Source organism: Poecilia mexicana, unplaced genomic scaffold (assembly GCF_051168715.1).
Source record: "Poecilia mexicana isolate PSO_F unplaced genomic scaffold, ASM5116871v1 scaffold_9, whole genome shotgun sequence".
Lineage (NCBI taxonomy): Eukaryota > Metazoa > Chordata > Actinopteri > Cyprinodontiformes > Poeciliidae > Poecilia > Poecilia mexicana.
In genome coordinates this window covers 23,069,409-23,089,811 of record NW_028263378.1, presented here as the reverse complement: position 1 = coordinate 23,089,811, position 20,403 = coordinate 23,069,409, and the positions used below count along the sequence as shown (strand labels likewise).

Here is a 20,403-nt window from a genome sequence, read left to right as displayed (position 1 = left end):
GGAAAGAGGCAGACGAACAGATGAGTATTCAAACTATGATACAGAGTTTATTAGGACTTGATTGACACAGTGGGTTTGGCTTTCACATGCACTCAGCACTTTGCTGTACATCACATTAAGAAGGAAAATTCCCTCATAGACTCTGCTCCGTCTGCGACTCCTCCTTCCTTTCCCTTCCCTTCCAACAAACTGTGTAAGTCTATGTGTATTTGTGTTTCCCCAGCGAAGCAAACAGAGCATGACAGTCAGATAATAAACAAAGTGCTGATGTCTGTGTGGGCATTGTCTGGAAATCATGCTAACAAGGAGGCACTTCAGTCTGATTCAGATACTTTTTTTTTCCTTTTTCACATCAAGAGGAAAAGAAAAAAGAAAAAAACAGGCTTGTGTGAGATCGGTAAGGACGATTAAAATTACTGCATGGAACAGCTTTTGCCAGCTTAACACAGGGAAATACACCACATTCTTAAGAACGAAGCAGAAGAGCCAGTGCTCTCCCTCCCTTTAATTGGCTGTGCTGCTGCGAGAAGGCCACTTCTTTGTGTGGAGATTCTCTGGTGTCTTCCTCCTCATTCTCCTCCTCCTCAGCTCTGACGCCAAGGAGCTGGGCTGATTAAAGAAGATTCAGAAAAGGTAAACCTTTCAGGTAGCTCTCGATATCCTGTGTCTTCGGGTTACAGTTGGACACAAAACAAGAGGAAGGTCCTTTAGATTCGTGAGGCATTTTTGAAGAGCGTGCTGAGGGCTTAGTGTAAACGGGCAAAAAAAAAAGAAATAAAAATATATAAAAAAAAATAATCTGTACATGAGACAGCAATGGCTATGCAGCAATATCGTTTACATGGAAAAGGCATAGGGAGAACAAGAAGAACACTTTTAAGTCTCGGGTGTAGAAAAATCAAAACAAGCGGCATGTGACGGTATCAATACAAGGATGTGCCTGATCAGAGGAAAGACATTTTCATCTGGAAACAAAAACAGCTTGATGGTATTTTAAATTGTGCAACTTTTAAGTCATGCTGAGTGCATGTGTTCCTCTCCACTCCATGGGGACTGTGCAGATAACTACCAAAAAAAAAAGAAGAAAAAAAGAGAGAGATCTGTTTCTGTACAGCATATTAATTAGTTGTCAAACTCCACATAATGCCAAATATAAAGTGACACCGTAAACCGAGGGAAACGTCCGCGTGTATAAGATGGCAGAGTCGGAGGAATGAGGTATGCAGAAGCGAAAAGGGATACAGCTGTCCACACTTACGCTTGTCCATGCAATGAAAACACAACACGATTCTCACAAGTCTGAGTGTGTTCATAGTACGGCGCCTCGCAAAACTTCTCACTTCTGTCGCATTTCAATCACAAGCTTTCGTTTGACATTCTGTGTGACAGGACACAAAACAGCACACGCACTTTAAAAGTGGAAGAAAATGATACATGTTTTTCTTTTTATAACTACAAATGTGAAAAGTTTGGCATGCATTTGTACTGACCGCCTTTTACTCTCATACCTTGAAATAACTAACAATTAAAAAAAGACTTAATCTTTTTCAAATGTAATCCTAGCTGTTCTGTGAAGCCCTGTGTGGTTTGTTAGAGAGCATTACTAAAGAAACAGCATAACGAAAACCAAAAAGGTCAGAGATTGGGGGCAGATTAAGATATTTAAACAGTTTTGAGTTCTCAAATAACGTAAACTTAGAAGAGCCTCTTACAGAAAAATGTTCAACAACCCATCAACTTGTTATTCTAGACTTGCGCAGCTCAAAGTGGCAGCATGCTGGAGCAGCAGAGCCGTGTCCACATCCACGATGACTCTGAAGATGACTGGACGGTACGAGTTGCAAAGACATTTCATTTCCCTTCGGGATAAATAACATGTTTTTGAGTAGAACTGAATTTGAGTTGAATGAAAAGTGGAAAGGGTGAAGCACAAGTTTAAGAAGTCAAAGCCTTCTACATACACTGACAGGTTCATCTTCCAGCGGAACCAGGACCCTGAACAGAACCACAGCTGCAGTGGAATGCCAAGATAAAGTCTGAATCCAGTTGAGCGTCTTCAGATATCTGAAAATGTTCAAGGTGTTTCGCAAAGTAGAACTGGCAAAAATATGTGAAAAAGCTGTAAGAGGCGTACACCAAATGCAGCAAAAGGTGGTTCAATAAAATATTTACAGGAGGAATTAATGCAAATGCATGCCACACTTTTTAGATTTTTAGTTTAAATAAAGTTTAAAACGACATACCATGGGCTACATCGTGTCAGTCAATCATAAACTCCCAAAGAAACCCAGTGAAGCTTGTGGTTGTAATTGACAATGACGTATTCAGGAGGTACAGATAGTTCTGGAAGGCGCTGTACTGTATGCGTGTGTGTGTATGTGTGTGCTTGAAGCTGTATGATATGTCTGCAGGCTCATATTTAAAGAAAAGTCTATAAATGGGATCACACATTCTGATCCTCCTGTAGTTCTACACAACAGCTAAAAACCTTCAAAAAATCAACAATTCAACATGACAACAGTATCACAAAACTAGAACCGCAATCTTTGGCCTGAGTGTACGCGAAGGCAATGTACATCGTGTGTTTGAGGTTGCTGAGGTGGCGTGTTCTGAATGTTTAGGAGTGATCTGAGGTCTGGAAGGTGAAGAACGGAGAAAGAATAAGTTAAGAGTTGTGCAGATGGCGACACGTCAGGGGGAAGCAGAGAGATGAGAGAGATATTGGTACAAGATACAAGCCAGAAAGTACAAGACTGAAATTAAAGCAAAAACAAAAAAAAAAAAAAAAAAGACCCTTTTTTATTCTTTGAAAAACAAAATTCACTTACCCTTACCCCCACCCACCCCTACCCAACCTTTATTCCCTGTGGTGGTCTTTATTATACAGTGAATCCCCTGATTATCAGTTTGTTTTTTAAATCCTTTTTCTGGTTCAAGAACAACAACAGTGGCTCTGTTCTACAGTCCAACAATCCTGAGGGAAAGTAAGGTTTGTCTGAATATTTCCAAACATCTCCACAACATCAAGTGTCCTACTACTAATGCCCAGGATCTCAGGGCTCGGTCAATCCCCCCACCCTGTCCCCTGCCCTCCCTTCCCGACCATTTAGGCTTTCAAACAGGCTGTCTCCAGCTGCTGCTCAGGCCTTTGAGCTGCGGACCAATCAGCAACAGGGAAGCCCTTCCGAGCTCCTTCCCTTCTTGAGAGTACGTTTGTGGGTTAAGTAGGTCCCACACTGTCCGCTGTGCCACTAGGGGGCAGAGTTGGACATGGAGTCCACAGAATTTACACTGGAAGACTGCACACGGCTGTTGGAGATGGACACATCTGGGTGCTGTTGCGAAGCAAGGAGAGAGACGGGTTAGTTTGAGCGAGCCCGTCCGGATCCTCCGCCGTATGTGCGCTCACATCCGCTTACATGCCTCCTGAAGATCCTGTCCAGCAGGCTACGTCTGGGTGGCTCCGGCGGCTGATTCCAGTCCAGATCGGGAGGTCTCGTCCCTTGAGGCCCAAACACGTTCAGATCTCTGAAACACTCCGTTTCTATCATCTAGAGGAGGAAACAGAGGACACGAAAACACAGGGAATGTCAAACGTTTGCTGATTTGAAAGTGAACGGAGCATCTAGGGATGCCTGGCTCACCTCATTCTGCCATGGGATGGGAACACAGCCCGTAGCAAATTTGGAGTAGAAGTCGTTGTCAGTTTGGTCCAAATTTACTCCCTTGACAGTGGAGAACTGCTCAATGTCCAAAACGTCCTTACAGTACACGGCCCGAGGCTGGGACAGGGGAATGACCGGGGGGGAGAAAGACGGGGTCGAGAGGGAAATTAGCAGAACACTTATCACTGATATATCTGAGCACACCATAACAACCAAGCACTCACATCAGGCACGAAGGGAGGATCTACGATTCCAGCCTCCATCCTCTTGAAGTTGATGTTTTTGAAGAACGAGTGGGCCTTGACGCCCGCTGCTCCATCCGCGTTACATCCAAGCCTCTGCTTGGGGTCTTTGGTGAGCAGCTGGCCAGGCAGAAGCACAGAGATGAGTCATTCAGGATATTTATCACTTATCTATCTCTCTGCCTCTATACACAGCGTCTCATCCAGCCTCACCATTCTGCAGATCGCCTTTGCGTCCTCTGTAAACTTGTCGTTGTACTCCTCCTCTTCCTCCTGCACCCTTCTCTCCACTTCTTCCCGCTTCACTCGCTCTTTCCGGGCACGAAAGGGCGATCGTCCCGCGGTCATCTCGTAAACGAGGCAGCCCAGTCCCCACCAGTCGGGGCTCATGGCATATTTTTCATTGTTAATCACCTCTGGAGCTGCAAAGATGAGGGAAAAAAAAGCTATAAGTAGAGTTTGTTAATATAATGACAACAGTATCCCTGGTTTTACACTGTGTGTGAGATGTTAGCTTATCTCATTTGCCTGTTCTGGTGTCCACCACGTAGCAGCAAGCAATTTGTTTATGTGGGTTGTATTATGACTAAATTCAGAAATTGAGGAAAAGTTATGAATTGTTACTGTGGTTGAGAAATATCTATGTTTTAGGGGTAGTTTAGCAACTTGCTTGCATGTCGATGGCCAAACTTGTTAACGTTTGCTAGCATGCCCAAGGAAGTTTTCGGCAGTAAACAGCGCCCCCTAGCTGTGGTTGTCAGGAAAAAATGCTACAACTATTAGAGTAATATTTTAGCCACAAACCAATTTTATTTTTTAATAACATGGAAAGACAGGGCAAATTAATCAAGTGATCTGAATAATACTACTAATAATTAGATTTTACCTAGATTAGTTGAGTAAATTCCAGCAATGTATAAAAAATACCTGGAATGAAACTTTTTTAGCTGGTAAATTTCCATGGTTTTTTCTCAGAAATAAAATGTTGCACATATTTTATTGTTTCTCCCAACAGTTTGTTTTGTCAGTGTGTCGTTAGCGAGTTATTTCTTACCCATGTAGCCTACTGTCCCCACCCTGCCTCTGATGAGTTCTCCTTCAGGCACTTTGATGGCCAGCCCCAGGTCAGAGATCCGAATGTGTCCTGCAACAAAGCAGCAGGTACATTATCAGGTACATAAATTAATTAGCTTTTAAGACCATTAAATGTAACATAACTCTACATTTTACTACAATTATGAGGTATTAGTTAAATAAACAAAGTACTGTCCTCCAGCGTCGGAGAAAAGCTTCATACGCTAATCGTTGGCATGAATGTCTGATTAATTTGGGGGTTTTAGCAATTATTTTCTCAACCTGGAATGATTTCACTGAAAATGAAAATATTTTCAAAAACAATGAATTAATGTACACAATTGAATTCAAAGAAGATTTTCTCCAATCTGCACAAGTTATACATAGCAGGAGAGATATGCATATCCAGGGATGACTGTGGCTGAGATTACACCGTTTCACATCAGCAAATACTGAGAGAATGAGAGCTGGTCACTTTAGTCATGCTTTCAAACTTAATGTCTACTGGAGAAACATTTTAAAGGTCAGACGGGACCTTTAAAATGTTTGCTTTTTAGCCACAACGACAGCAAGCGTATTAACAATCACGTACACTTTCAGACACAGGAATACTAAAAACTGTCAGGCACGGTGGTGGCAGCTTCATTCTGAGGGGCTGTTTCAGTGCCTGTGGTAGTGGTGCATCGCACAAAGTTGACAGATAATAAAAGCAAAGGACTAGATTCTTTAAATTAAATATAAACCAGCTAGACGAATCCGGGACACAACTGGGTTTTCCTACAACAATCCAAACACACTTTAAAACTGGTTTAGCAATGGAGTTAAACAGGACAACATTAACCTTCCTGATCTCAAAAGTCTGGTCTGCGTCAAGAGAGCAACTAGTTTAAATAAACTAGCCATGTTCTGCTAGGAACAGGTCTAAAATACGTTCAGAATTAAGCCAGAAGCTTTTTGGCAGCTAAATTGTGTGTGTGGTTTGTCTGGGGCTGTGTGTGTATATTTTCACCAGTATATATAATTTGTAGATCAGTGGAAACCCACAATAAAAATGCAAACTTGAGCATCCAGTTTGTGTTTTTGAAAATAACTTCATTCATGCCCATGATTCGTATGAATGTAAAGGTTGTAAAAATTGCATTATTTGTTATAACTTGAAATCTGATCAGAAAACTTACCATTATCATCTAATAAGATGTTTTCTGGTTTCAAATCCCTAAAAGCAGCGAAGAATCACCAGTCAACAATCTTTCACATACAGAGTGGAGGAATAGCGTTGCCAGATTCGTGCACATGAGATTGCTACCTGTAGACAATAGATTCCCTGTGCAAATGCTCGAGTCCGCAGCAGATCTGAGCAGCGTAGAACTGGACCCTGTCTTTGTCGAAGCCCGGCGTGCCCATGTTGTAGATGTGAAACTTCAGGTCGCCGCCGTTCATGATGGTCAGCACCAGACACAGTGCGTCTTTGGTCTCGTACGCGTACGCCAGGCTCACCTGAGGAAAGACGGAGACGTGCAACGTGACGCGGGGAAACCGCGTTCTGACACAAACGGGGATGAAATCCCGCAGCTGCACGTTCAAGCAAATGACTTTTACTCACAACAAACCGACTGTTGACTTTCTCCAATATCTGCTTCTCATTCAGAGCCATGGACTCTCCTTTCCTCTTCTTGATCCTCTTCTTCTCCAGTTTCTTGCAGGCGTACATCTTGCCTGTTGCTCTGACCTGGCATGCGCACACCTGCGGAGGATGGCAAGAATATTGTCCAGTGTGTCAAAGGAAAATTCCCAATGTGTTTTTTTTAGATGTGGCGCCCAGCCGCTTCTCTTACCTCCCCAAATCCGCCCTTTCCCAGCACCCGGTACTGTCTGAATGTGTCTTTAGTGATCGGTTGCCTGACGGTACACAGATACAACAGAATCCATTAATAGGTGGTTATGTGGTATCGATCAAGTCAGAGATATCATCTGCGGAGCTCAATGCCATCCTGACTCTGCTTCCTGTACAGAGGGTGGGGCTTCTTGGGCGAAATTTCACTGTCCAGACAGATGCAATCAATGCCGCCCTGAGAGCCTGCTGCCTACTTTGAATGACCTCAATATGCGTTTTGCATAGAATATTTTCACAGCAGGGGGTGTAGATCCTGTCCGAAAATGAATGCAAATAGTAACCAAAACCGATTTATTATCTGACATATTTAGGACGGATGTTCCATTCAGAGAATGTTTGGAAAGGTTTACGCTTCCACATAAAGTCTTGGCAGAGGCAGAGGCAGAGACAGAAACGTTGACTGGAATCAGCCGGGATATACATTTCGGCTCCAAATCGACGTTTATTAAACACCCTTAAAAGAAACCACTCACTTTGTTTTTTTCATGCAAATCTGAAGCAACCTTACTAACAAAAACAGAAATGATAAGAAGCAACCACAGATTTTTATCTTACTTTCTGTATTGATGCACATCTGGCCCTTACTGCATAGTTTTTCTTCCGCACTATAATTTAAAGGATTCCTTTACAAATATGCAGCGCCTTTCAAATTATTGGCTGCTCAGATGCATGAAAGCTTTTAAGACATCCATCTTTTACTGCATTAGCATAATCTCACACTGAAACATTTAGACATCTTAAACATTTAATTTCTGCATATTAACTAAGTAAAGGAATACATTATAGTACCAAGCATGGTGGAGGAGTTATGATCCTGTGGGCTCCTTTCTCTTTCAAAATGCCAGAGAGTATTATTAGAGTTCAGAAATATGATTTTAACAAAGTCATATGTGCAACAAGTACTGATACCTCTGATGGTGATACTTTATATGACTGAAGGACAAAATAGCCCACAGCATCACAAATCTTCACCGTACTTACTACAATACTTATTCTCACACTGATTAAATTAAACATGCTACATGAAAGAATGAGTTTAAGGCTTGATTAATTTATTATAAGGCATTTTACCCCGCTGGTTTCAACAAGTCTGATTTATACAGTATAGGTTTTGGCATTTTGTATCATCCTTCTAATCCTAAAGATAGCAAATGTTTTGCAGAATTACAAGCTGTAGATAAAATGTCACTTAAAGTAAATAATGCAACAGCTTTACAACCTATTTCTATCTCAAAGCATCGACACATGCAACAATAAAATCTCAGATATTAACAATTCACCTCGCCTAAACTGATTTAGCTAATAAATCTTCTGTTGCAAAACATTTTCAGCTGGTTTGCTGCATGACCTTTAAGACTAACGTTGATTTTATTTCATTTTATCTAGCCGTTCAGTTTTGTTTTCCACAAGGTGTCGAAACAAAACCCAACAAACCTCTCCAGCATCTTCCACTGAAGAAAGCGGTCGAAGTACATGCTGTTCTGATAGTCTGAATACGGAGCTCCACTCAGGTACTCATGGACTGCCCTGGCACAAAAAAAAAAAAAGCACAGTCAAACCTCTCCGATCATACCACATGGACTAAATTTCAGCATGAGAAATGAGTGAGAGAGAGTGGTTAAAAATCTGGTCACGTGACAAACAGGTGAGAGTGAGTAAATGGCGTCTCACTTGCGGCAGTCGCTGAAGATCTCCTTACATGGACTGAGCTCCAGGTTTTCTCTGCATTGCTCTGCAAAAACCTCGGCTATGTCTACTCGCTGAGGTGACTGCATCAACACATGTAAACACACACAGTCACAAGTATGCACAGATACACACAAATCCATCACCTCCTAATGTATGCAACACTTCAAGATAAGGAGAAACCCAGAACGGCCTGCAATCGTGTGTATTCGGTTTAATTTCTGATAGATTTAACGAGTGCGTTCATTTTTAAACCTTTACGTTATTTCGGTGTCATTTTTGCCTCTGATTCGTTTTTGTTCCCCCTCTTGACAACCTGTCGAAGGTAATAAGTTTCCCTTTCGCAGTAAAGTGTTAACCTCAAAGGGTGGTGAGGTATGAAAGCACACGGTAGGGAAACTTACTTGTTTTGAAAGGAAGGTCTTGATGATTTGCTCCCCCCTGCTTTTTCTTTTCTCATCAGGTGTAACCTCATAGTCTTCCTAAAAAAAAAACCACACACATGCATGCAAAACAGAAGCATGAGTAATGTCATGGTCATGACTTGTGCTGCACTTTCTTATCAAAATTATTCTTGTGCTGACATTTTCTGTGAGGCCACATTTCACGTAGCATGACTATCACAGGTGGAATCATGACCAGACCTGTTAATGACTTAGGTTTTTACCAGAAAGTAAAAAACAACACGTCTGTTGAGTTTCTGAAGAACTCTCATAGAAAGAGGCCTGTTGCACGGTGTCGTGGAAACAGGAAAAACAACAAATAAAAAAAACATTAAAAACCCCCAAAGTAGTTTTAGGTAAGTGTAAAGAGTTTGCCTAAGAACATTGCAGATACGATCGTTGGCATGTTATTAATTTCTTTTTTAATAACTTGCCTGCACAGTGCTGTTTTTAAGGTTGAAGTGATCTGACATTATATTATTTCAAAGGATTTAAAAACAAAAAGAAAAATAAGTTTAATTTTATTGTTAATCTTTCCTAACGCTTATACTCAAAATTAGACATACACTCCCTACTAACATTTTGTAAAAACGTCCTGAAGAAACATGCAGACAAGGTCCTGGCACAGTTTTTTCTGATATTTAACAACTCTTATTATGCAAAATGGCAGAAACACATTTAAATCGGCTGTTCCTGGGAAGAGATTGTGCTTTTAATCATCCTCCACATATTTAAAAAAAAAGAAGAAGTTTTGGGTTCAATATCCTGTTAGAACATCCAGTTTTTTGTCCAAGATTTTAGAAACTTAGATGTGAAGAATTTGGAGATAGTCCTGCTCTTTCAGTGCATATTCAGTAGTACTAGAAGCAAAAAAAAACCCCTCAGCCTTAAGCTACCACTACCATGCTTAGCAGTCATTCAAACTTTCTTCATCATTGAGACTAAACAGCTCACTTACTCTTCAACTTGTCTCACTATGAAACTCTCAAGAAGGTATTAACACTGACTGATGTGGACATCTGCAAATTTCAGTCAGGCTTCAGTGTATGTAATTTGAATAAGGGGCTTTTTCTCTTGGGTCCATATCAGACAAATAATTTTGAATGAACTCGAAACCTTCTAGCCATCATCAGGAGTGGTCAGATATTCAGCCAGAATTTAGCAAAAACACTTGTTAATGATTGCAAAAAGCATGTGGTGCAATTTGTTAATATAACCAATCTGCTTATATTTGGGCCTAAATGTGTCATTTTTGTAATGAATGAACAAGAAAGAAAAATCTATGATTTCGAACATGTGCATTCAGTTCTTCACTTTAAAAATCATTAAACTTGTTTCTCTATGAATCAAATACTCTTTAAAAACCACCAGGTCAAATGGATAATTAAAATCCTTTATGCTTCATTTGGTCTCATGATTGTAAATTAATTATGTGGCTATTTGGAAGTTGTGTGTTTGAGGTTATCACATGCTAAAGGAGCACTACGTCAGACATCGCTTCCAACTAGAATATTGGGATGTATAATATGAACCCAAAACGGAAATCAAATCCCCGTAACGTTTAAACAGTCTTTACTGGCAGTAATTGTATGAATGTGTAAGCAGGAACGAGGCTGTTGGTTGGGTTCAGCTTTCAGGCCAGACTCTGCAATAGAGACCGGATGGTGAGTGACTGGCATTCAGCTAGGATGTTCAAACAGGAAGTAATTGTTTATCTGGCAGAAGTGGTTTCCCAGGCTTTCCTCAGAGAATCGGACCTTGATTGTCTGGAATACCTCAAGCTTTGACGGTGTGAGAAAGGAAAAGGGTCAGATTATTGGGATTGTTCCACCCGCAGGACAGAGCAGAGAAGTCTATGCACTGAAAATCAAAAAGGGACGAAGCCGTGGAGAACACAAAGCCCAGTTTTATCCATGGGAAAGCGAATAATCACTGTAACCTTAAGTGGTCCAGGTTGGTAACAGAAAGGGGGGAAGAGTTAGGACAAATTCAAAATCTGTGAGGCTGTGAAAGCAGGCAAAGGCGACAGTCAGAAGAGAAGAAACAGGCCAGATACAGGATATCAGCCATGACCCCTCTCAGCCTGAGTCAGGGCATGATGACAGACAACATTAAAAGGACTGAATGCAGAGCTGGAGTTTATAGAGGTAGCAGCACAGGTGAGAACAACGAGCTAATTAGAATCAGGATATAATTATGAATCACGGCAGGAAACTCAGAGAAAACGTGACCTTGTTGTATAAATGTGTCTACGTGAATGGATGAAATGGACTTGTGAGTGTGAAAGTGAAAAAAGATAAAAACCAGATGCTCAAGTGAAGTTACCCAAGTCAAATAAAAAGCTAACTTTTCACTTTCATAAATTCGATTTTTAATACATACTTTAATGGATCTAAGGTTCGGAAAAGTCAGAAATTTTCTTTTCCAAGTGTCCATAAAAATAAACGAGACATTAGGTTCATCTCCTGATGTCTTTCTTTCCTTCTGTACGTCTCTCCTTGCATCCGTCCGAAAATGCTACCTCAATTTCTTCATTTAAGTTTTGGCTTTTGGTTGATGCCATATGTAGAGCCTGTCAATTGTCATAAATTCACTGTGAACATTTGTATTTCATATTTTAAAGTCACACCAAATGTCTGAGAAGCATGAAAATTTGAGTCTGGAAAAGTGTGAAGTTTGTCCATCAAAAGTACAGAAGAATCCTGGATGAAGCAAAAGCTGTTTTTCTGTGAAAAAGACCTCCGACAGTCTCATTCACATAAACATACGCTGCTCCTCTGCTCTTTTCACTGAGAAAAACAGGCAATTGTCCGCTGGACGTGCTGGACATTTCGCAAAGGCAGCGACGTGAAAGCGCTCTGATGCGTTTCCCAGCCAGCGCTTTCAACTTCTGCGGAGGGACAGGGCGACACAACATGGCGTCCGTGATGCAAACTGGCCCTCGTCTTTCTACTCGCTGGGCTTTTTCCAGCATGGGTCGGCGTTGCCTGGCAATCCCGCAGTAAACACGGTGGGATTCCTTGAGGTCCTGGAGTGTCACAGTGTGTCACACCAGCGTCACCAGATTTCCACTACAAAACACACACACACACAAACACCTACACGCATACACGGCATACACACAAAAGCCAAGAGCTCAGTTGAAACACCACAAAGCAACTGACGAGAAAAAAAACTGTAACAAATATCTATTGTACACAAAGAAACACAGAAGAAGCATAGTGACTGTTAACAGAAGTTTCACTGATGATACACACATTCATCTGACAAACACACAAACAGGCACTTGAACCAAGAGTAAAATAGCGGTCTGACTCCCACCCTTTGCTGGTGGGGGTCAGCCAAAGGGGAAAAGAGATGCCCCTTTGGCTTTTTGGAACAAGCGGGGTTCCAACACACACACACACACACACACACACACACACACACACACACACACACACACACACACACACACACACACACACACACACACACACACACACCTCTTGTGATGCAGGATGATTCTCTGGAAGCCCCCAGAGTACATTCCCAAAGCACTAAAAAAAAAAAAAAAATACACACACACATTCAGGCTTTCTCCTCCTCATTTTCCTTTCCCGCTAATTGCCCACTTGTTTATAAAATTTTCTGAATAGCACGTCGACTAGATTGCGTAACATGCCGAGCGAGCCTCACAACCGCTCAGAGCGCGCAGCGGTGTTATTTAATCACTCGATGCACAAGGATCCGCTTGGCTGTAGCCGCACTCAGACCCGGCTTATTGAGTGCCACAAATAATGCCCAACAATAAGCGCAGCGTCAGAGTTCGTCACATGGGCCGAGTGCAGAATTAGCCCCGGCATGTGTTTGGGATGAGTGAGTGTGAGTGGTTTCCCCCTTGCGGAGGTGGTCGCTTTTTGGAGTAGGTGGTCACAAGAAGGCAGAGCAGCGGAAGGGAGAAGGGGTGTTCTGGGATCGGGGAAACAATGCTGTCCTTTCTGACCTGTCACATGTCCCACATAGATATTCTGGGTGTTGATAGATAAAGACTTAAATGTGTCATGTGGGAGGTATTTAGTCTAGACAAGGAGTGAGAAATGGGAGTGCGGGGCTGGGAGGGAGGTAAACGACCAGGAGATCTGCCTGTTTGAGTAGCCAAAGCTCTGTTGAACTGCAATGCAAACAGAATAGTTCACTGAAATAGTTGGTTTGTTGACTGACGTGTAGACGCTGTTGTTGTTCTTTTTTCTTCCACTCTGATAACATTTGTCTTTTGCTGTCCTTTACAGAGATGGTCACAAGCAGTTTAAAGGGGAACTGTTGTGTATATTCATCACACACAGTTATAGCAAAATCAACTATCCATGTTGCCTTCGGCTGCTGTAAATGTCAAACACCACTTATAAGAAATTTGAGATCGTTGGGCCTCTGTCTCTTTAAGAAGATCCGGCTCTTTCCGACAATTAGTTGTGAATGGCAGATATTCGAAACTAACTCCTTCTTGAAGACAATTGAGATCTGATCAATATCAGTTCGATTCATGTTCAGATTCCTACCTAAGCAACTCTAATTCAATCCTGTTCTAATATAATACTGTTACATATAACAATTTTAGCACCAATATTTCACTCCAGACTTGCAACACATTTCACCCACTCTTGTAAACACTCTCTCCCCCTCCGCCATTAGCATTCAAGAGAAAATTCCTAGTGTGGCTCCATGCTGGTATCTACTGCATTAATTCTTGTAACGTTCTGTTTATCTTTGCTCCGCTGCTTGATTTAACTTTCCACTGAAGGATTTCTTTCTCATTACATGGATCCTGTGCTAGCCTGAGCTACATCCAGTGGGGTTTTATGTCTGGCGAACCTGATATGACGAATAACCATGCCAACGGGAAAGTTGTTTACAAGCAGAAGCAGCTGACTGAACTTTCCAAAGTTCAACAAACGTTCAAAATAGGACTGCCAGATCCCTAACGGGCTGAGGAGGAAACGACGTGGTGGTGACGAAGCTGCAGAAAGGGGGAGTGTGGTGGAGGAAGTTTAAATAATTTCTTTAAGTCATCGCTATGTGAAACATGGGATCCCTGGTACACAAAAACAGACTAAGAACAAAAACACTGATAAGTACATAATGGCAGTAAAGGTCTCTGCATATCAGTCTGCGTCTGCATGTGCAGAGATGCAGCGTTGCACTCCACCGAGACGTGTCTGCAGGAAAACATTTCAGACTCCATCAGGTTTCAGACTGCCTGGCAGACTTCAGACACAGCGGAAGAAACATCGCAGCTCCACGGGAGCTTTCTTCAGCTCTTTTACTGTGAGGACGTATAAAACAGAACGCTCCTTCCTGCAACAACAGCCCGACATAATATCCCTCTGTAGTCATTAATCGTTGGGGGTGTAACCAGAAAAAGTCTCTCGCAAAGCGCTATTCAGCCGCTGTTTTAGCCTAAGATATTATTATAATTCCCAGATATGAGGGCAAATGCTTTGAGCTTTAGCCTTCTTTGTGTCTTTGTGGCTCTTATTTTGTAGTAAGAAAGGAAATAATTCTTGTTTTCGTCTTTTTAGTTTTCATTTTTTTTATTCGTTTGATATAACAGTTTTATTGTAATTGAACCTTCTTTTAGAAAACTCTTGACTGTCTCAGCTACACTGGGCTCACAAAATTAAGTTTGTCCCACAACTGCAGTCTTTGGCAACAGCCTGGCGTTGTCAAACAGGATGTGAGCGCTGATCAGTCCAGGCTTGACCCTAGAAGGTGATGTGAAAGTCCTGTGGCCTTGCACCTTCCTTGACCTTCACTAGGACACTTCACACCTTCTGTCCTGAATCTGCCACAGCTCAGATTTAACGAACTATACAATCAGAAAGTGACCCGCCGCTGTCAACAATAAGTTAATGATTTCAATGATAATTTAAAAGCAGAAAAATACAAGACGTTTTGACAGAAAACTGGGATTGGAGGCTGGCATTCCATTTTCCCAAACCTGGAGTCACTGGAAAACCTAAAGACCATTTTATTCATGCGCTTTTTAATCATATCCTCGTTTATTTATTGAGGACGTCAATTTGGCCTTGGCACTTGAAATGATAATCACTCACACAGGAAAAAAAAAATCAGGCCTAATGGGGAACAAAAAGTTAACGGTTAACAACCCAGATGATGACGTGGAGTGACGTGAGTGCTCCTAACATTTGATAAGAAAGGGTGAATTACAGGGACAAATCCTAAAGCCACTGGCTAACAATTAGCTGCTAACAAAACTGAAGTTAGTATTTGCAACAGCTCTTTCTATTGACACTAAGTGAAAGACTTTTTTTTTTTTTTTACTTTTTAAGGAATTTGGGCCGCTGTTGTGCAACTCTAACTCTTTATCTTAAATATTCAGCGTAATCAAATCTGACCCTAATACTTCTACACTAAAAGATTCTTTGAATCAGTTCGTAGGTTAGTGAAGCCTTCATTCCTCAACTAAATTGTTACTTCCATGTGTTTTCTTAAGAGAACCCACACTATGTTTGATCATCTCAAATGCCTGGACTGGATTATTCTATATAAACAGAGATTTTCTTACTGCAAAGTTTGAGACTGAAAGCCTTTTCTACACCCAGCCTTCGATTGAGGCAGTAGAGGGCATGTTTATGAATGTAGCTCCATCCATTCACAAAGTACTTCTAACAACAGTAAAGAAAGCCACATTAAAAATAAGAAATACATGAAAGGATTAATAGTAAAAATTTAGCCAAGGTTGAAAACCTCAATTTGTACTTTCCATTTTTTTTTCTTTTCCACATAAATCAATTAATGAAGGAAAACCTGGAGTGAAAAAAAAAAGCCCATTAAATGCGTGTTCATGGTACCGTTGCGTCCAGCAGCTGGATGCATCGTTGCAAGTTGGGTTTGGTCTCACAGTAAAGACGAAAGAGAAGCCGTCCGATAGGCTGCTTGTCGCAGATGCTGGCATAATCCCTCTCTGCAAAAGTATAAAATAATAATAATTAAAAAAAGAAAACAACTTTAACACGGAGCATTCGGAAACTCCAACAGCCAAACACACCCTCTTCACAGCAGGAGAGAGCACCAGAACCTACCGATGATTTTTCCCAGTTCAGCACACTGGCTTATGTGAGGAAAGCGAAGGATCTCCTTCCATTTTTTACTCCTGCCTTTCCGTTTTCCACCTCCACCTGTGGCGACACACACACACACACACACACACATATAGGAGGGGAAAAAAACATTAAAATGACATCAGAAAGTTGTCACGGACTTAACTTTTACTAGTGAGGGAGCGGAGCCGTGGACTAATGCCTAACAGGAGTGGGAGAAAGTGGGGGTTAGAGAATGGGCTTTCCTCTGAGTGAAATCATAGTCTCAGTGCGTATATATAATTCATAGATTACGCCTTGCTTCCTCTGTAAATTTCTCCGTTGACTTTCCTCCTTACTCAGAAGCTTCCCTGAAAGTGGGAACAGCGTATGTGTGTGTGTATATGTGTGTGTGTTTAATGTCAGTGAGTGCGTGTGTGTGTTTGTGTTCACTCAGACAGAAAGTCTGTTTCTGACCAAGTCCTGGAACCAAAGTCTCAGGACTGAGCCTGACTGACTGGATCCCGTCACCCTCAATCATCAGACATCTAAGGGGGAAAATGTTTGGCGGCGGCGTCGTTCAATAATCCAATTTGTTTCTCATATTTGGCCGCTTCCACGTCTTAAATCCAGACCGAATCACAATCGCTTTTGTCTCGTTCGCCGTGATTAAATAAAACATAATTTGCAGTGAAATGTGCCTGCTCCAATTGGAATTTCTTCACACGCCACGGCCGCTCCAATGAACTGACAAGCATTTGTCTCCATTTGCTGCTGCATCGGGTTTAGGCAGCGCAATAGGCACTGAGCGCTGGAAAGCAAGAGAGGAAACGACAAGCAGACATCTTTAAGTAATAACTCAGGAATTCGAGAGGCACTACGTCATGCCGGGGCCTGTGAGTGAAAGCTTTCGCAGTTTTCCCATCAATCCTTCCTGCTTGCATTCGTGTTTTCATCTTTTCCGTTCCTGCTGCCTCGAGCACATCTGTTTACCCCAAATTCACCGCCCGCAATATATTGGGTGAAACACACACACTTTAGTTTGTGAAATTTAGATTATTTGTAGCGAACTTCCAACTCCCTACACTATACATTTTGTCACATTACAGTCACTCGGAGCGCTCTCCGTGAAATATGGTGGTGGCAGCATCTTACTGTCTAAATTTCTGAGCAGGATAAGGGAACGTAAAAGTGTTTCTACCATATATTGATCCAAGGTGGAGGCTTAATACAAGTCAATCCCACACTTTTTGAATTCTTATAAAGGAATAAAACATTTAGTTACACTATAACCACAAACGGCAGTGTACGTTTAAGTAAAATAGTGTGACAGACCAACACAAAGCAGTGTGTAGTCTTAAGAGTAACTTAACTTGTGTTTATTTGCATGGCACATATCAGCATCAAGGTCATTCAAAGTGTGTTACATGATTAAAACATAAAACAAACAAGCAAAGGCTACATTCTACTGGCATTACAAGGGAAAGTGAATAAAAGTTGGACTTTTAACTAACCCTAATGATGTTTTAGTTAATGCATTTTAGCTTAAATCTCAAAAATAGCAGCAAGAAAAACGTCATTTTGATGTAAAGTTATAAGAAGTCCTGTTTGCAGTCACACAGAAACCTTATAAGGGACAAAGAGAACATATTGAGACCAAAGTGTATAATTTCAATGCCACTTGTGGTTTAGAAATAACACAGTGAATCACCCTGAACACACCATTACCACCTTAAAACATGGTGATGGAGGCATTGTGGTATGGGGTTGTATTTTATCTATTTTTTAAATTATTTTTTTTACTTGAGGAAATCCATGGTGGTTCTGCAAAGTATTCACTCAGAGGTGACTGAACACAATGCATGACATAATTTTAAGATTTTTATTAGTAATAACTTTGAAAGCTATTCATTCTTTGCTTTCCACCTTGCAGCTATGCACTACTTTGTGTTTTTCGGTCACATAAAATCCCACAAAACACAGTTTGTGATTGTAACAGTGAAAAATGCCCAGTGGGGTATTGAATACGACTGCAGCAGAACGGCTTTGCCACACTAAAGCAAGGCATCTAATGGACGCTATAATGTCTACTTCTTGTAAATTTAGTGCACAAGAAGAGTCTGCTAGCTTGAAAGGATCTCCTCGTGTTCAGTAGTTTTTTTTCTTTACATATGAAAACCTCACAACAGCAGAGTAGCCATATTATCGTGAGCAAACATGGAGGAAGAATGTCTTAATAAATGAAGTCTAAATGTCCCCTGAGATAATCATTAACCTCTAGCATCTGCTCTTCATCAACATTACCGCAGACCAAACATGCTACGTATATACATATATATATATATATATATATATATATATATATATATATATATATATATATATATATATATATATATATATATATATATAAAAACTCGCACACTTCCTTATTTCAGCCCCAGTTGTTCTCTGAAAGGAGTTAATGAGTAAAGGTATGCGGGGCGACTAAATGTCAGCATACTTTTCCGTGGCAAAGCGTTTTAATCTCTTTTATTAAAAACATAATGTCAGCCAAAACACACACAGCAGTACAGTGAATGGAGAAGGTCATTCCCCATGGGGGCCGCTAAAACGAAAACGAGTGCGCTTGCGCTACTGTTAGGCGTAAACGAATAAAAGGGTCCACCAAACGGCACAGATTTCCTGCAGCGGGTCAGCGCCGTGTTAAATAATTGTACTAAACACCGGCGGTTCCACCCAGGCATTCAAAGTGTACACAATGCCGAGACAACCACAAATAATGCAGTTCCTCCTTTTTCTGTCCGTGTCCTGTTTTCTTTCCCTCTCGCTGCGCCCTGAACTTGTTTATTTTCATCTTCTCCTCCTCCTCCTCTTCCTCATCTGCCCATTAATGCTCCTCCAAATTCAGTTCTTCTGTCTGGAAAAAAAACAAGCAGTTTTTCCTTTTTTTTTTTTTTTTTCCAAGGTTCCTTTACATTTAACAAAATGCACTATATCGCACAACCTCTTTCAGCTGCAGGGTTTTATCTGTCAGGTCATAATAAAGCTGATCTCATTAAATGTTCTCTTTTTGTTGTTTACAAAGCAAAAGCAAAACTAAAATAGAAAAGCTTTGCCTAGAAAAGTAAGCTCACCGTTGCCGTTTCAGTGACATTTATCGCTCTCGATCAATTCATTACTGGCAAGTGTGACTTCCTCTACGAAAGAAGTCATTCTGCTAACTGGCTGGTCTGGAGCGTGCAGGTGCTCAACACGAGGGGTTTAAAGCCATTTCCAAAATATCTCAGACTTATTACTCTACAGTGAGAACAATGATTTAGATATGGAGACATTTTTCTTAACTATCAATCTTTTCAGGAGTTGAGGAACCTAAAGATTCACCCCAAGTTTAGATCATGCTTTGCTTTGAGATTTAAAGATTTTTTTTTTTTAATTGTTAATACAGTTAATAAAACAAAGAGGAAGTTGGGATTTATTCAGGTGCAAAGTGCACCTGAATAAACTGAAAGACTTCCTAAACTGTGTCTTTTGGAAAGAGGAGACCAGCATCAATATGAGCACATTATACTATTAAACAAGTGGAGAAAGTGCAATGATTTGGCAGCCATTAGACAGGTGTATCTTATACCAAAAGACTCCAGAGTTATATTTAAGGCCACTTGTTTGACAGCTTCACCTCAAGTGAGCTGTGCATTAACAAACATCAGCAGAGTAGATCTATCTGGACAGGCATGGTAAACCAGCTGAAAGTTTCCTTTACAAAGATGTGAGTGACTGACAAAGTCTTCTAGAAAACACTTACTTCAAGTTATTAGTACTGAAAGTGATTCTACAAGCTGTTAAATAATCAGGAGGACGTAGAGAGGAAGATAAAAAGCTATCTAATAAATATTGGTACTATAAAATCTTAGAATCTGAAGACCGGACGACCCGAATGACTACGTCTCTAACGTGCAAACCCCAGAACTGCAAGTAGTTTCGTGGTTTAACTCCTTTTCAGATCTCTGACCGCAGAGCAGGAGGAGGCGATGACTGTGTATTGTCTTTGTCTGTGCTTGCCTATTGTCAGTGGTGGAGAACAACTGTGGCGATTACAGCTCCACCTTCACTGTGGAGAAAAACAGGAACAAAAACAGAAGATCTGACAAGAGATGAGAAAATTCATGTCAGCATCTTTAGCCTTGATGTGAACTGTCCAACATGTGTTAGCGTCCAGCTTAGCGAGGGACTCTGCACTGCAAGCTATTTACTTCTGCTTGTTATGATTTTGAGATCCCACTTTCTGTAAATCATAGCATGCTTTACTTTTGATTTATG

The 20,403-nt window shown here is 41.1% G+C and overlaps 1 protein-coding gene across 1 annotated transcript in view; it reads right to left on the bottom strand.

The window, feature by feature from the left end:
• Positions 1-21: 21 nt before the first annotated feature.
• grk5l (G protein-coupled receptor kinase 5 like) overlaps positions 22-20,403 on the bottom strand; it is a 40,679-nt gene continuing 20,297 nt past the window's right edge. The window contains exons 2-16 of the mRNA XM_015013307.2: positions 16,087-16,182; positions 15,856-15,968; positions 8,966-9,043; positions 8,547-8,644; positions 8,310-8,402; positions 6,817-6,880; positions 6,585-6,725; positions 6,288-6,478; positions 6,160-6,197; positions 4,962-5,051; positions 4,121-4,329; positions 3,890-4,027; positions 3,645-3,782; positions 3,420-3,551; positions 22-3,335 (exon numbers count right to left, since the gene is read on the bottom strand). Coding sequence (XP_014868793.1) covers positions 3,252-3,335; positions 3,420-3,551; positions 3,645-3,782; positions 3,890-4,027; positions 4,121-4,329; positions 4,962-5,051; positions 6,160-6,197; positions 6,288-6,478; positions 6,585-6,725; positions 6,817-6,880; positions 8,310-8,402; positions 8,547-8,644; positions 8,966-9,043; positions 15,856-15,968; positions 16,087-16,182 — 1,703 coding nt within the window. The 3' untranslated portion in view covers positions 22-3,251. The remainder of the gene's footprint in view (positions 3,336-3,419; positions 3,552-3,644; positions 3,783-3,889; positions 4,028-4,120; positions 4,330-4,961; positions 5,052-6,159; positions 6,198-6,287; positions 6,479-6,584; positions 6,726-6,816; positions 6,881-8,309; positions 8,403-8,546; positions 8,645-8,965; positions 9,044-15,855; positions 15,969-16,086; positions 16,183-20,403) is intronic.